The sequence below is a fragment of the Periophthalmus magnuspinnatus genome, chromosome 18, assembly GCF_009829125.3.
Source record: "Periophthalmus magnuspinnatus isolate fPerMag1 chromosome 18, fPerMag1.2.pri, whole genome shotgun sequence".
Lineage (NCBI taxonomy): Eukaryota > Metazoa > Chordata > Actinopteri > Gobiiformes > Gobiidae > Periophthalmus > Periophthalmus magnuspinnatus.
In genome coordinates this window covers 6,012,401-6,029,183 of record NC_047143.1, presented here as the reverse complement: position 1 = coordinate 6,029,183, position 16,783 = coordinate 6,012,401, and the positions used below count along the sequence as shown (strand labels likewise).

At 38.8% G+C, this 16,783-nt stretch overlaps 1 protein-coding gene across 1 annotated transcript; it reads left to right on the top strand.

Annotated features, from left to right (window-relative positions):
• The first annotated feature begins 2,908 nt into the window (after positions 1–2,908).
• On the top strand, positions 2,909–16,450 carry lpcat4 (lysophosphatidylcholine acyltransferase 4). Its single transcript, XM_033983677.2, has 13 exons — positions 2,909–3,268; positions 4,678–5,041; positions 8,061–8,173; positions 8,271–8,331; positions 9,879–9,937; positions 10,922–10,956; positions 11,586–11,640; positions 12,198–12,280; positions 12,771–12,896; positions 13,184–13,352; positions 14,334–14,426; positions 15,089–15,224; positions 15,707–16,450. The coding sequence occupies exons 1-13, from the start codon at positions 3,209–3,211 to the stop codon at positions 15,886–15,888; spliced, it is 1,536 nt and encodes a 511-aa protein (XP_033839568.1). The 5' UTR covers positions 2,909–3,208; the 3' UTR covers positions 15,889–16,450.
• Positions 16,451–16,783: the final 333 nt, after the last annotated feature.

The following is a 16,783-nucleotide window of genomic DNA, read 5'->3' as shown; positions in this document are numbered from 1 at the left end:
TGGTCCTGGTTTCGGCCCTGGTTTAGACCGGTTTTGGACTTGGTTTAGTATTGGTTTTGGGCTTGGGCTAGCGCCGGTTCTGGTCCTGGTTTAGTACTGGCTCTGGTCCTGGTTTAGATTGATTCTAGTCCTGGTTTAGTACTGTTTTTGGTCCTGGGTTAGACTGGTTCTGGTCCTGGTTTAGACTGGTTCTGGTCCTGGTTTAGTACTGGTTTTGGTCCTGGTTCTGGTTGTGGTTTAGAGTGGTTCTAGTCATGGTTTAGTACTGGCTCTAGTCCTGGTTTAGAGTGGTTCTGGTCCTGGTTTAGACTGGTTCCTTCCAGGTTTAGCACTAGTTTTGATCCTGGTTTAGTACTGGTTCTGGTCCTGGTTTTGGTCCTGGTTTCGGCCCTGGTTTAGACCAGTTTTGGTCTTGGTTTAATACTGGTTTCGATCTTGGCTTAATACTGCTTTTGGCCCTGGTTTGGACTGGTTCTAGTCCTGGTTTAAACTGATTCTTGTCCTGGTTCAGTATTAGTTTTGGTCTTGGTTTATTACTGGTTTTGGTCCTGGTTCTGGTCCTGGTTTAAAGTGGTTCTGGTCATGGTTTAGAACTAGATTTGGACTTGGGTTAGCACTGGTTCTGGTCCTGGTTTAGACTGGTTATAGTCCTGGTTTAGGTCCTTGTTTAGGTCCTGGTTTAGGTCCTGGTTTAGACTGGTTCCGGTCCTGTGTTAGTACTGGTTTTGGTCATGGGTTAGTACTGGTACTGATCAGGGTTTAATACTGGTTCTGGGCCTGGTTTAGTATTGGTTTAGGTTCTGGCTTAGTACTGGCTCTTGTCCTGGTTTACACTGGTTCCTTTCAGGTTTAGTACTAGTTTTGGTCCTGGTTTAGTACTGGTTCTGGTCCTGGTTTTGGTTCTGGTTTCAGCCCTGGTTTAGACCAGTTTTGGACTTGGGTTAGCACCGGTTCTGGTCCTGCTTTAGTACTGGCTCTGGTCCTGGTTTAGTACTGGTTTAGATCTTGGCTTAGTACTGCTTTTGGTCTTGGTTTAGATTGGTTCTAGCCCTGGGTTAGTACTGGCTCTGGTCCTGGATTAGACTGGTTCTGGTTCTGGTTTAGACTGGTTCCTTTCAGGTTTAGTACTAGTTTTGATCCTGGTTTGGGTTAGCACAGGTTCTGGTCCTGGTTTAGTACTCTGGTCCTGAGTTAGTACTGGCTCTGGTCCTGTACTGGTTTAGATCTTGGCTTAGTACGGCTTTTGCTCTTGGTTTAGACTGGTTTTGGTCCTGGGTTAGATTGGTTCTGGTCGTGGTTTAGACTGGTTCTGGTCCTGGTTTAGTACTGGTTTTGGTCCTGGTTCTGGTTTAGAGTGGATCTGGTCATGGTTTAGTACTGGTTCTGGTCCTGGTTTTGGTCCTGGTTTCGGTCCTGGTTTCGGTCCTGGTTTAGACCAGTTTTGGTCCCGGTTTAGTGATGGTTCTGGTCCTAGTTTAGTACTGGTTCTGGTCCTGGTTTAGTACTGGCTCTGGTCCTGGTTAGTACTAGTTTTGGTCCTGGTTTAGACTGGTTCTGGCCCTGGTTTAGTATTAGTTGTAGTCCTGGTTTAGTACTGAATTGGTCTTTGTTTAACCCTGGTTTGGTTTGGATTTCAGCCTGGTTTTGTTTAGTCTTTTTTGTAAAACTGTGACATTGGGTTGTTGGCATTGTCCCAGTACTGTAGTATGACAGATCACCTGACAATTAAAAATGTGGGCAGTGTCTGTTACGAAATAAAAACTATGTTTAGTCACAATTGGGAGTGAGTGTAGTAGGATTAGTTTAGTCTTTGTTTGAAGAGACAATGTACAGAGACTTTAAGATAATAAAAAAAGAGATGTTCCACACCGGATTAGAACTAAACAGTTACTTTCCAACAGCAGTCCCTGTTTTACACAAATAAATTATACAATACATTTACCTTCAGTCAACAATGAGAACAATTCAGTGTCCATTCTCTGATCCAAACACACTCACACAACACCACACATGTACGATACAACCACACACCTCAACAAAGCATTAGGTATTCACAAAAACATGAGTTAGGTTAGAATGTAGTTTATGAGATGAAGCTACCATTTCTACATTTCACTATTACATCAGCCCATAGCTTAGAAAAACATATAATACCATACCATAGTCTATTGCCTTTTTCAGAAGCAAGCATATTATTATTTTCCCTTGACTTTGTGACGATACTTCCATAAATAATCCGACGTATCATTTACCTGAGTGTTATTGTTATTTTTTTCTTTATTATATATTTTATTTTTCTACTCCTGTGTTTTTTATTTTATTTATTTATTTTTATGTTAGCATACACATGGCCTAAAACAGGTATTTTAGCTATAATGGGTTGAATATATATATATATATATATATATATATATATATATATATATATATATATATATATATATAAAACATTACAAAACGTGACTAAAACTATTATTTATTTATTTATTATTATTATTATTATTATTATTATTATTATTATTATTATTATTATTATTATTATTATTATTATTAAAGAATTACAAATAATGTCACTTTTCTGGTTTGGATTTTTTTTAATTACGTGACATTTCCTGATCCAAAACACTTAGGAAAACATTGTGTAATCCCTTACTCGTCCAGTTATAAAAGTTCCACAGTGCACCTTTATACATCTGTAAAATACAAATAAAACGTCCTACAGCCACAATTATGTTTGTATCTTCACTCATTTAGTTGATTTAGTGAATAAACAGTCAGATGTAATGTCAGTAGTGCGGTGGGGGTCAATGGAGGTTTGGAGGTTTCGGGGGGGGACTGGTCGGACTCGTCGAACCCGCCTCTAGCGCTCTGTTCTCGGTCTGTCACCGCGTGAGGAGGCGGGCCAGGTGAGAGGAACCGGAGGCGGCCCCGAACCATAAAGTACAGCGTGTTTTCTACCAGCCGTGATTCACCATGTGCCGCGCGACAGCCAGAGGACATCTATTTTAGCTGCTAGCTTAAACTTTCTGTCAAGTTTCTGCGTCGTTTTAAAGAATTTGCCATTTTTTCATGACTTGTAACGATGTTTTAAAGTTTAACTAGCAATTTTAGTCACGGTGTTATCACAGTTAAGCTTTAAATTTCTGTTTTTATTAGCAATTAGCCTGTTTTTGTTAGGATTTGCGTCGCTTTTTGTGTCTTAGCAACAATGGACCCTCCTCACCCGTTCATCCACGAAGTTAAACTCACCAAGGCGCAGAGAATAAGGGTAAGATTACACGGATTAAACTTATTTTGTACGACATTTGACAATAAAACTGGACTTGTATGTGGCAGGAAATGCGGTGACTTAAATATAGCCAATTAAGTCCTCAGTCAGTCACCATCAGCAATTAATTTAAGGTTAATTAATGAGGATACCGTTATTTTTTGTTAGGACAGTTTTGTCCTGGGTTAGCCCACTGGTTTAGCCCACTGGTTTAGTCCTGGTTTAGTTCACTGGTTTGGTCCAGAGTGTTTAGTCCTGGTTTAGTCCCCAGGTTTAGTCCCCAGGTTTGGTCCCCAGGTTTGGTCCCCAGGTTTGGTCCCCAGGTTTGGTCCCCAGGTTTGGTCCCCAGGTTTGGTCTAGAGATTTGGTCTGGAGGTGGTTTTGGTCCTGGTTTAGACTGATTCTAGTCCTGGTTTAGTATTAGTTGTGGTCCTGGTTTAGTACTGGTTTGGTCTTTCTTTAACTCTGGTTTGGATTTCAGCCTAGTTTTTAGTCCTTTTTGTAAAACTGAGACATTGGGTTGTTGGCATTGTCCCAGTACAGTAGTATGACAGATTACCTGACGATTCAAAAATGTGGGTAGTGTCTGTTACAAAATAAAAACTGTGTAGTCACACTGGTTTGGGCCGGACAGTTTAGTCTGAGTATTGGTTTGGTCCCTTGGTTTGGTCTGGAGAGTTTAGTCATAATATTGGTTTGGTTCACTGGTTTAGTCCACTGATTCAGGTGTAGTCTTGGTTTAGTCCCCTGGATTAGTTATAGTTTTGGTCTGGTCCCCTGGTTCGGTCCCACTCTGGTCCTGGTTGTTTAAATCCTGTGGCGTATTCCTGTTTTAGTTTCACTCTCGCATTGTAAACATGCATAAAACAACACTTACTGCTCCACATTTCTCAAACATGTCAGATCTGCTCTTATAGTTAATAATATGAGGCAAGCCCATGCTAACTATGGCCTTTACCCATGCCTTCTTTAAACATATGGGGCCTTTATTTTATCTGATGTTAGGGCTGATTAAAAAAAAAACTCTGTACCTCAAAGATTGATATTAAGAGCTAGTACTGAGACTAGATACTCATCAAGTATCTGTTTGAACTGTTTGAGACGTAGTATAGTATTTTCTTTGTGTTTAAAGGACCCACATGTATTTAGATTTTAAATTTTGTAAACTTAACCTAATCCGTGTCTCAGATACAACGTAAACAAGTTCAAATCAAATATCCCATTTACTGGTGACAACTGTATTACTGATTTATTCTTAGAAAAACAATGGACATGATGTCAAGTTTTTTTGGTTGTCAAGATGATTATCCAGTCAGAAAGCAGAATGAGTCTCACATGTGCCTCATTTAGGTTGCCTGTTTCAGTCTTCTCTCTTGACATAATTTAACTTTAGTAGTTGTTGTTTCCAGGGCATGGTTCTGGGCAGCGTCCTCTTCCCTGTGCGCATGTTCCTGGGTGCTCTCCTCTTCCTGCTCATGTGGCCTATTGCTCGCCTTCGATTGGCCGGTTTGTCCGAAGAGGAACGTTCCCGTCCGGTGACTGGCTGGCGGCAGTGGCTGTTGCATCCGTTCATGTGGATGCTGAGTCGTGGGGCGTTCCTCTGCATGGGGTTCTTCTGGTTGAAGGTCAAAGGTCGTCGTGCAAGTAACAAAGAGGCTCCAGTTTTGGTGGTGGCTCCTCACCGTGGCTTCCTGGACATGTGCGTCCTGCTGCCCACACAGCTCCCCACAGTGGTGTCGCGCTCGGAGAACACAAACCTGCCCGTCATCGGAGGTGAGGCAGGTTTAAACATCCTATATCTGATTTTTACTGTCTTAAAAACCTGAGAAACAGAACAAGTTCATTTTAAACGGTTTGCATTTGTCCAAAATTACTCCTCATTTATCTTATCCATTCTGAGCATCCTAATTATTAACCACAATTAGTTTTTATCCTCTTTTCACAACATTCAGAGGCCGGAGAGGAGTTGTTGCATTATAGCAGCTGACAGCAACTAGCAAGTTACGGTGCACTTCTTGGGTGGTGGATGATAAATATGCTAAATGAGAAAAAAATGGATGCAGACAGCACACAATGATATAATTTTGACTGTAAGAGCTGGTTTTACAATAGATCTGTACTGGGACAAGACAAATTCTGCTCCAATACATGCAAAAATGTAAAGTAGTTTGGGCTGCTACAATTAATCTGAACAATGGTTCTCTGAGACTGGTCTATGAGCCACCAGCGTGAATGGCTAGCACTCTTGCATCACAGCAGGAAGTTACCTGGTTCGATTCTCTGGGATTTCTGTGTGAAAATTTCCCTACGGGAACAATAACCTTGTTACTCCACAGTTTAGAGAGAGCTGGTTTATTTTTAAGCTCTGATTCGAAGCCCTCCAGACACACAGGTGGAAGTGACAGTACTCCCCTCTGTGGTGTTTTGTCCATCTGAGGCTTATTTTTAATATTATTTGACAGTTCATATTAATCAGTGCTTCAGCAAGCAGCTTCAACATAAATACGCTGACGTTCATACAATAGCTATTGGTACAATTCATCTGTTGTCCCAAGGCAGGTTAAAACTCATTCTTCTGCCTGGGGTTAAAGTGCATTTGACAGATTCATACATTTTTCACATTGTGACTTTGTTTAGTGAGGAAGTACCTGCGGTAAATATTTATCATAGTTTTACATCAGTCAAGTAGTGGTTTGTGAAGAAAAGTAGAAAACTACAGTTAAAAAATATAGGAATTTGTTGTGAATTCTAAAATGCAATCCCTCTACCTCTGTCATCAACTCCATCCAAAATGCAGAGACAATTTGTGGACAAGGAAGAGATTTTTCTGAGAGTTTTAGTTTGGTAACATTATGGTTGCTAGGTAACACAACATATCTATGTCATATCTACTGCTTATGTCCAAACAGGAAATGAAATTATAACCTTCACCAAAATTGCAAGACTAGAAAAGACTATGCAGGATTTTGGTAAAATAAAATAATAATGTTAACTGTTTTGGACAAATTGGTATCTGGAAAATTCAAACCTGACTCTGCTCATCTGTCTTTACCTCAGGACGACAGATGATATTCAGCTATTGTATTAACGTTAGTGTATTCATGTCAAAGCTGTTTGTTGACACTTTAAATGGATGCGATTGACATTGCACATTAATCAAATTGAGTTATGCATTTTGGTTTCAGTTGGACAGTCCTATTAAAGGGCCCATATACTTTTTTTTTCTAATCTGTTATTTTGTTTCCTCATCACAAACATACCTGGAGTTTTGTTTTGTTTCATGCACACATGTTTATCACACAAATCCTGCATATTTAGGCTGAGTTCTTGTCTCAAACAGAAAACATTCTGATCTACTTTGTGATGTCATGTGGTAATACTGAAAGTGCTCCACTGAGTTTCTAAAGTCCACACACTTTCAATGGAAACATTTGGCCCTGGGATTGGCAATCTCCATTGAACTAAAGGTAAAAGGTAGCTGTGTTAACTTAAACTGCCACTACATGATAGAACATTTTGAGTTTTTGAGATGTAGACAAACTAATAATCAAACATCTGTGAACAACACCAAACACAACTCCAGGTATGTTTTTGAAGAGGTAACGACAACATTCTAATGTGGCTTAAAGCTAAAGAGAGTTTTGTGTCTTTTTATAGGACCTTTTTAAAAAGTTTAAACATTTTAGAACAGGAAAATAGGATCCAGCTCACAAAAATCTAACCCAATGTGTGGAAGCCTGACTCATGGCTGTGGCCTCTTCCTCTGGCTCCTCTGCTCTGTTTATCATGTGTTTCCATGGACACTGGATTCCCGAAATACTGCTTAAATTTGCTCTAACCTTATTACTTTTTATAATTGCCTCCCAATTTTGTGTATGTATAGTATGACATTTTATTCCACAATATTAGAGGTGCATTTTACAAGCACTGTATAATTGATCCTACTGAACAGCTCTTGGATATTGACTAAAATAAATACATTAGCAATACATTGCACTCCGAGCATTCTAATTATTCACAGTGATTAGTTTCTAAGTGCTTTTAACAACTTTTAGAAACCAGTGTGGAGTTTTGCTGTTGCAGTAGAGATAACAATTGGCATGCTAACAGCGCACTTCCTGATGATTGAACACTAAAATGCTTTATGCTGTACTTGTATAAGCAGCTCTTGGTCAAAATATCTGTACTGCGGCAAGACACATTTTGCTCAAATACATGAGGTACAGAGCCTCAAAGTAAACAGTATATATTAGTGTTGTCATGATGCAAAAATTTCAAATTCGTATTTCGATACTAAGGAATAGACCTGATACTCGATACTGATTCCAATACCACCATGATGATAAAAACACTTTCTTAAGACAACAGAATGTAATTTTCATCCTTAAATGGTAGTACTTTCTTTTATAATCTCTCAGTCGTCCAGGTAGGTTCCATAGTGGTCCATAGGCATGTACTAGTCTATGTGGTCTTATACTTGTTCTTATACAGCTCAAGATCATTCTAAAGCTGTTGAGGAAAGGTTCATTTCTGTCCTGTTGTAGTGAATTTTTTGGTGGTCCATAGGCATGTACTAGTCTATGTGGTCTTATACTTGTTCTTATACAGCTCAAGATCATTCTAAAGCTGTTGAGGAAAGGTTCATTTCTGTCCTGTTGTAGTGAATTTTTTGGTATCGCTACTTGTTGAAATTAGTATCCAAGTTTGATACTAGTTTTATTATCAATTGGTATCTCATTTTTTATACTTTTGACAACTAGTAAATGTATATATATTTGTGCCTGTGTTTTAGCTCTTCTTGAGTATAATCAGTCGGTGCTGGTGAGCCGTAAGGACCCTGAATCTCGTAAAAAGGCCGTGGCTCAGCTCAAAGAGAGGCTCACATCCAACGGGTACTGGCCCCAGGTACAAAAACAGTCACATATCACTCAGAGTTTGGCATTAGCTTGTATTTTTATGCTTTATTTTCTATCAGAGTTGTTTATTGTATTATTGTCTCTAGATGCTTATGTTCTCTGAAGGAACAACAACAAATGGGAAGGCGCTGATCAAGTTCAAACCAGGTATGTAGTAGAAACATCTGATCTGTTTTACTGTCATTGGAGTCTTAAGCTATTTATCACTGTTGATTTTTATAGATGTCACAGTAAAGGAAATTTCATGAGATAAAATTTCCCTCTTTTCATTGGTACCACAGATGTTGGTGGTGAAACTCTAGCACTGTTACCATTGCAATGAATAATTCAAAACTAAATATTAGATCTTTTTGAATGGGTAAAAGTATGTGATTGTGATTAATCTTGAAGCTCTAATCCACAAAGAATTTCAGCCTTTACAATATGCCAATTATGTCCATTCAAATTGCAATTTTGAAGTACCATAATTTCATCCACAAACAAAATATCTGCTAAGCCTGTAGTTTAGATCTGTACAAACATGTTCTGAAATGTGATTCTTGTATTAGTTTGTCAGTTCAGATTTCACTCTTTTTGTCAACTGGAGAGGGAGGTTTAACAATGCCACCCATTTTTAAAGTTTAATGAACTAAAATTGTTAATGAGCCGAACTTTGTCAACAAAATTGTGCAGCCAAACCTTGTCAAAGCCTGATCTCATCAGATCTCTGACACGAAGCACGGCCGAGTCTGGTTAGTACTTCAGTGGAAGATCACTGGGACTACCAGGTTCCTCAGTGAGGCACCAGTGGCAAAAACTACTGTTGTCTGGTGAGTGTTGGTGGTGGTCGAACGGGCCAATAGTGGCAGCCTTACTTTTGTCAGTTTGCCAGGGCAGATGTGGCTGCAGAGTGTGAATGAATAATGCACAAAATTGTAAAGCAACTTTGAGCATCTGGAAAAAGTGCAATATAAGACCAATGCATTATTATTTTAGATTTTTTTAAACTGCAAATTGCCCCACAGAATTCTTACCTGTCCTCCAGATCAGTTTAAACTATGGGCAGTCAGCAAAGTTGTGATGTCATGTGAACGCTATTTATTAACATGTCTCTCCTTTCTTAATCCTAGAACACTTGGTTGGATTGAAATTAAATATGATGTCACCATTATATTTTCCCCGGCAAGTCCAGAATGATATCAGTATTTTTTTCATCAGACTGATATCAGTCTGGTCCCCACGCCTTCCACTGTGTCTCAAGCCTGGCCAAACAGATCGTGCAATCAGAAGTGTTTTTTATAGTGACTCATGTGAAACGAACAAATAAAATAAAATTTCTCTCACCTCAGATTAACAGTTTGGTTCGCTCATTGATTCTGCAGATCTCAAATCTGTAATGCTTTTTCCCCCTGCGACATTTTTTTTTTCCTTTTTCCAATGTAGACAGACAATTCGTGTCCCAGATTGGCTAATCCAGCCAATCACGCCCATTTGAAAATGGGGAGATGCACTGGTGATGCACAGGCTCACATCTTCACAAAGTATTGAAGTGTGGATTCTGGATTCCAGGTTTATATTAGTTCAGACCGGCAGAAGCGGGTCTGGTTTTCCTGGGTTCTTTAGGCGCGTTTGAGGAATGACTGGCATGAGATGAGGTGCAGCCGACATTGTTGTGGCTGCTTCCTGATGATGTCTGCTTGTTTGTTTTGTTTTAGGTGCGTTTCTGGCCGGAGTCCCTGTCCAACCGGTTCTGCTGAGTTACCCCAATAAACTGGTGAGTAATGAGCACTTTCACAATTCCCTGGGTTGAGCAGACTGTCAGTCAAACTGTAGGCCTACTGAATGAATGAATGGCGTACTGAATGAATGGTTCAACTTTGTCCTAGTTTTGGTTTGGTGCCCTGGTCAAGAGCTTTCAAAAATTAAATAATAAATTAAGAAAAAGTCACTGAAAAAAGTATTGTACAACTACTGATATAAAAACTGGTATCATTTATAATACAGAAAAAGGTACCCAACCCTAAGGAGGAGACAGTTGGTACTATTTACTCTAGTGTAATGTATGCTGCAAATCCTGAGTGAGCTAATGATTTATTTTTTTAACGACTCACTCTTGGAGCATTGGGGCGTGTCTCATGTTTTTTTAAAAGCCTGGTTTAGAAGTATATAAAACCAGCTTAACATGAATCAGCCCATGTTTAAAATCTGTTATGTTAACAATGTTAACGTTGCACAATAGTCATGATTAGACTAATAAAAATGGAACACCTTTTATGTTTTTAAATGAAGATTTGAACTGCCTCTTTGTTCGTACATTTTCTCTGCATTTTGGATGGAATTTTTGATGACTCACTACTACTTCCTTTAGTTCTGTACTTTTTCTGTAACTGTTTTCCCATGTAAAATATTTTTATAGTTCCATTAAACACAGGTACCATCCCACAGAGCCATGTAACTAGAAAAACATGAAAACCTGTCATATGCACTTTAACTTCTGCTCTCCTTAAATATTGAGCAAAGGGCAAGTCCAAACACGGCCTCTTTGTCACAAACCTGCAGTGGGTCAGATAAACTATATTTTATTACATAGTGTGTTATAATGAACCCTACCCATGTTTGCATAAGGTTCATATCGATGTCGTTATAGAGCCAGCATAAGAAAATACTGGGAAATGGAGCGGCTTGTTGTCAGTGTAGAAACTTAAGCTAGAATTTTGGATCAGTGCCAGTTTTTAATGTACTTTTATGACCCTCACAGGACACCGTCTGCTGGACCTTCAAAGGCACAACATGGTGAGTTCCTCTTTTTATTCCCAGACAGTATTCAAATAAAGCCTTAAAGGGCCTGTACCTGATTAGGCCGAGCACCACAGCTGGCAAAGGGCCTAATAGTATTATAAAGCCGCACACACAGTGCGCACGCATGGAGAGTGAAGCACTCCTCTTCAAACACAGTCACAAATCAAGTCATGCAGGTCCTGTGCACACAGGTGAGTAGTGCACAAATTGAACGGTATAGAGGTGAGTGAAGGAATAGTGTTTTTGCATCAGAATATTCTTCCTTTTTATTATTTTTTTTCTGGACCAACCCCTCATTTTTCAGCCAATGAACAACAACGAAAACTCACGAAAATTTGCCCAAAATTATACCTTTGTAATTCCTGGCCATTTCCAGTTTCTGAAGATGCGTCACCTTCTTCATTTGTCTTTAACAGATTAGTCTGCCCCTTTTTTTTTTTTCCATTGTCAAAACCTGCACAGGTGTGAACAATCAGATTGCTCACATCAGATGTCAGATTACTGAAATGTCATGTAAACCGACTTCAGAAATTGGATAATGACCAGATTTTGAGCATGTAAGCATAACCAGTGTAAAATGTTAATCTGTTTCATTTATAATATTTTCTCCTTTTCCTGTTTAGGCTGGAGTGTTTGTGGCACACTGCCTCTCAGCTGTACACTAACATGACTGTGGAGGTATGTCACATGTAGAATATGTAAGGCATGTGTCCTAACATACTTGAATGTAAACTTTAAACTCAGCCCTGCTCGAATAAGCCCCCCAGCTGCACCTAAAGGGCCTGTACCCAATGTTTTTCTCCCGTGTATTTGAGCTAAATGTGTCTTGCCTCAGTACAGATGTATTATATAAGCAGTTGTTGAGGTCATTATAAGTCCACTGTGTACTGCCTGCATCTAATTATAAAGCGATAATCAGACTGTCTGCGCAAGTCCTGCTAGTTGTTGTTAGCATTGCCATGACAACTCTTCTCTGCGCTCATAAACTAATCACTGTGAATAATTAGGATGCTTTGAATGCATAAGATAAGAGGAATAACTTTAGACCACTGTAAACTGTTTAAAATGAACTCAGGTATGGCACCTTTTTAATCAGAAACATCTTTATTTAGACTCAAAGGTTTTCCCCTGATAGATTATACTAGTTTTAAAATGAACAGTTTTATTTAGTCCTGTGAAATTGCACTATATTAATCCATTGTATTAAAATTATATTGAACTGTTTTATGTTGCAGTTTCTTCCAGTTTACAACCCGTCAGAGGAAGAGAAAAACGACCCCAGTCTTTACGCTGACAACGTTGAAAAACATATGGCGAAGTGAGTGTGGTCATAATAGAGAGGAGTTTCCCTTCTTTAATTTTTCAATTTGATTAACATTTGTGCAGTAGTAACTTTGGGGAGTGACATGCCAAAAAAGATTTAATACACTTGGGACCTTTTCTTTTCAGTTCTCTCAGTTGTCACTAGATGGGGCTAAATTCCTATACACATTTCCACATGAGGATAATAAAACAGTTATAATATTTTTTATAAATTACAATATAAATGTATATTTTAAACGGCCAAAAAATGTTTGGCTGGAATCCCTCTACCTGTGTCATAGAATATAACGCACACACACGCAACTTTATTTTCATTTACTTATAAAACTGATATTTACCACAGGTACAGTCTCACCAAACCAAGCCTATACTGACTTTACTAATATACTGCAGAGCTCTGGGGGTCCCAGGCACAGACTATCTCCTGGAGCAGTTGTAGTTTGTATATACATTACCTCTCTAATGCACTGTCCTGTGCACTGCAGAGCTCTGGGGATTCCGGCCACAGACTACGTCCTGGAGGGTCGTGGCCCAGTGAGTAAACTTGGAGGTTTGTCGCTGCCATTTGAATCTCCTCCAAGAGAAACACTCGCCCTGCTCCAAAAGAATGGGTAAGAAGCATTGCAATTGCGATTAGATTTGTGATTTTATTTAATAGGATTCTGTTCAACGTTCACATTTTATGAACTGACAAACAAACAAGAACCACATTTCAGAACATGTTTGTACAGATTTAAACTACAGGGTTGGCAGTTTTTATGCAGAATAAGACGGGAGAGGAAATTATGGTACTTCAAAAATGTCGATTTCATTGTGATTAATCCGGCAGCTATACCTCCTGTAATAAGAAACAATAGTTGGCCTAATTAAACCTGTCCATTCTTCATTTTATTTTCAGTTTCACCTCGTCGGACATTGAAGCCGCTCTGGGCAGGATGATTGACAGGTGCCAGTCACAGAGACAGGGACAAAGTTCAGAGTTCAGAGTCAACGTGGATGATCTCATGTCACTTCTGAGGCTGAAGGACCGAGAAACGGCTTTAGCGATCTGTGAACTGTACTCCAAGGTAAAGGAAAATCTCACATTTAAACCTGTAACACGTACACATGGTGAACCTCATGATTTTTGTGGAAAGGCTCAGTAAATTTCAAATCTGACATCTGACCGTTAAACAGCAACTTCCACCATAGTTATTAGCTGTTGTCCTCCCCAGTTTTGGACACAATTAATCAAAATATAGTTATAACACACCTTTAAAAGCAGCCAAAGCTTACAAACAGGGCTGAGCAATAGAGGTAGCATAATGGCATAAATCATACTAGTAAGCAATAGAAACAGTAATTGTATAAAAAAAACTATTAATAATGTGCCAAGGTGTCTCTTCCTACCTCAGGACAATGCCAAAGGAAAAAGATTGGTTTGGTCCCAGTTTAATCTTGATGTAGACTTGGGGCAAAATCTGGAAAAAAAACAGACCAATTTTTTATTGCTCTGTGTAGAAGTGTGAATACTGTTTAAGATTGTATTATGCATTAAACGATGTGATCATTATATCGATTTTTGCTCAATTACTTGTATTGATATGTTTTGCTCAAAATTATGTCATTTCAAGGTGTGATTTGATAAAGCTTGTCATAGACTAGACGAATGCTGATCTATTGGACACAGTGAAAAGTGAATGAAGGATTTCACTGTTTGGTCATGAGCTCAGTAATCATAAATAATTGTGATATTGTCCTTTCTGATTGGATAATTGTCTTCTCCAAAATGCCAAATCATAATGTAAATCAGCAGTCATGTCCAATGTTTTTGTAATTTAGAATAAGTAGGCATAACTCTTGTCCTTGCTTCAACATTCATCAGAGCCTGTAAAAGGAGTCTTATTTCCACAACAGGTATTGCAGTTGTAAACCTGGTCAAATCAAATATAGCCTTTTACTGATGACTCATCTGTGTCCCCCAATACGAGGTTAACAAAATCTTGCATACATTTTCTTAACACCAAAATTTGATATTGTGAAATGCCCAATTACTTCTTTATCCCCAGGACGAGAGTGTGGACCTCAGGCAGGTTTATGTGAGCGTAGCCTCCATCTCTGGGTTTGTCTCCTTCAAATCACTGCTGCATACAGCCTTCACTGTAAGTACATTCATTCTGTTTTGTACAGTTGGCTACCTGCACCTTTTTTGACACGCATTTGAATCCCATGCATTTCAGAACATGTTTGTAGAGGTCTAAACTACAGGGTTGGCAGCTTTTACATAGATCACACCCCATGGAGACCCAGCGACACACTATATTACTTAAAGGGTTGTCAAAAGTATGAAAAATCAGATTCTAAAGCTAGTATCGAAACTAGATACTCATTTGAACAAGTATCGATGGTAAACGCATCACATTCACAGGACAGAAATTAGCCTTTCCTGAATAGCTTTAGAATCATCTTGAGGTATACCATAACAAGTATAAGACCACAGACCAGACTAGACTAGTATACACCCATGGACCACTATGGAACCTACCTGGATGACTGAGGGATTGCACAGATATTACACCACATGTAAATCTAAAAGAAAGCACTACGATTTAATGTTGAAAATCACATTCTATTGTTTAGAGTGTTTTTATGATGGTGGTTTCAGAATAGGTATTGAGTATCAAGTCTGTTCCTTTGTACTGAAATGGTTCGAAATTTTAGTATCGTGACAACATTATTACCTAAAAAATAATTGTAGACTGAGAATGTTTTACCCCCATGTTTTTCTGTTTGGTTGGATACATCTTCATTTAATTGCCTACAGCTGTATGACGAAGAAGGCAAAGGCAGCTTGAATGCAGAGGAGCTGCCTGGCATCATGGGGGCGCTGTTGGGTGTTCCGCAGTACAACACGTCAGAGCTCTACAGCGCCGCCTGCAAACAGGATGGAGTCACTGAAGGTATGAACCATTCAAATGGTGGATCTATAATAAAAATAAGATGTCCTCCGTCTGTCCTGGTTCGAGTTCTCAGAATTCTCCCATAGAGCACAAGTCATTTATGTGAATTCATTCTAACTGCCCATGTTCTGTTGATGAGGCGTCGACAGCTTTCACAAAGGTCGGGTTTTGCAGGGATTCATCTGTATTTTCACAACATGAACTTTTCAGAATTTTTAAATCCTTAAAGCAGAAGTTGGCTTTGTATGATTTAGACTAGCCTTGCATCGCTCTGATTGGCCAGAACTGATGACACATCTTGACCTTAGCAATTTGCCCCAGTAGGCACAGACTGTTTAAAACAATACGACTGCATCTTTGGTTCATCCAGATCTTATTATATTTCCATTTTTCAATCATGCACTTTATTGTTCAATAATTCAATAGTTTGACAGTTTAATCACATCTAACAGTTTTTAAAAATTCTGTTTATTTTTCTCCAGATGACCTGTTGCGAGTGTTGACTACTCATCCAACCTATCAGAGAGTAACAAACGAGTACCTGCAGCCCGAGGCGGCGGGTTCTAGGCTGCCAATCACTGCTCTGACCAATGACAACACGGTGAACAACAACAAAAGCTTCACCAATGACAACGGGACACTACACTCCAAGAAATCTGACTGAAAAAACCAATACATCTTACATTTTCATGGATTACAAGAAAAAGTCACCAAAGATCATCTCAGGTTGAAGTTTAAGCGGCAAAGAATGTTTTTACAATGGACAATCTCAAAAATCTTATTTTTATATCAATTGTGTTGATGCTTAGTGTTGAAATGGTGTGTGTATGTTTACCAATGTGCCTTATTGCCTCAGAATGCTTTTCAAATGCTGAATTCATGTTTATCGTTTTAGCCATAATTGTTATTTATATTTGTGCATTGATATTTTAAGGAAAGGAAAACATACTTATAAATGTGATATTTATTATTTTTTTCTTTTTTAAATATTTAACATTTAATAAAACAGAATTTATTTTAATTCTCGTAGTTGATTCACTTTCACTGTGCCTTCGACTCATTATTTTGGTTTTCCCAATAAAGTGGTATGTTGCTGAAACGACAGTTAAAGAAAGGGCATTATGCAAAATTGATGTATTTTACCACTTAGCACTTTTAATATTTATTTATGCAAGCACAGTAGAATTTGTTTTTCCAAAAATGTTCATAAAAATTTGATGTAAGACCATCGCATCCTGTGGATTTTTATTAGCCAATAATTCCGCCTCACGTAACTCAACTGAAACTTTTATTTGGGTCAGATTCCCCATGGCCATTGAATTTGTAGGTTTTGTATTTCAATTTCACTTTTTGTACCTAAGGTACAATTTTCGCACATTGAGCAGTAAAATACAATAATAGAAAAGCTCAAACAAGTCTGCAGCTCAACCAGTCGGGTCATCAGATCCTGTGTCAGGACCGTGTCAGGGCAGTGTGAGTCCCTTAGGACAAAAGTCTCTCCTCTGTGCTCTGTGTCCTGCAGCATCACAGCAGCCTCCAGCATCTGTCATTTTTGGTGC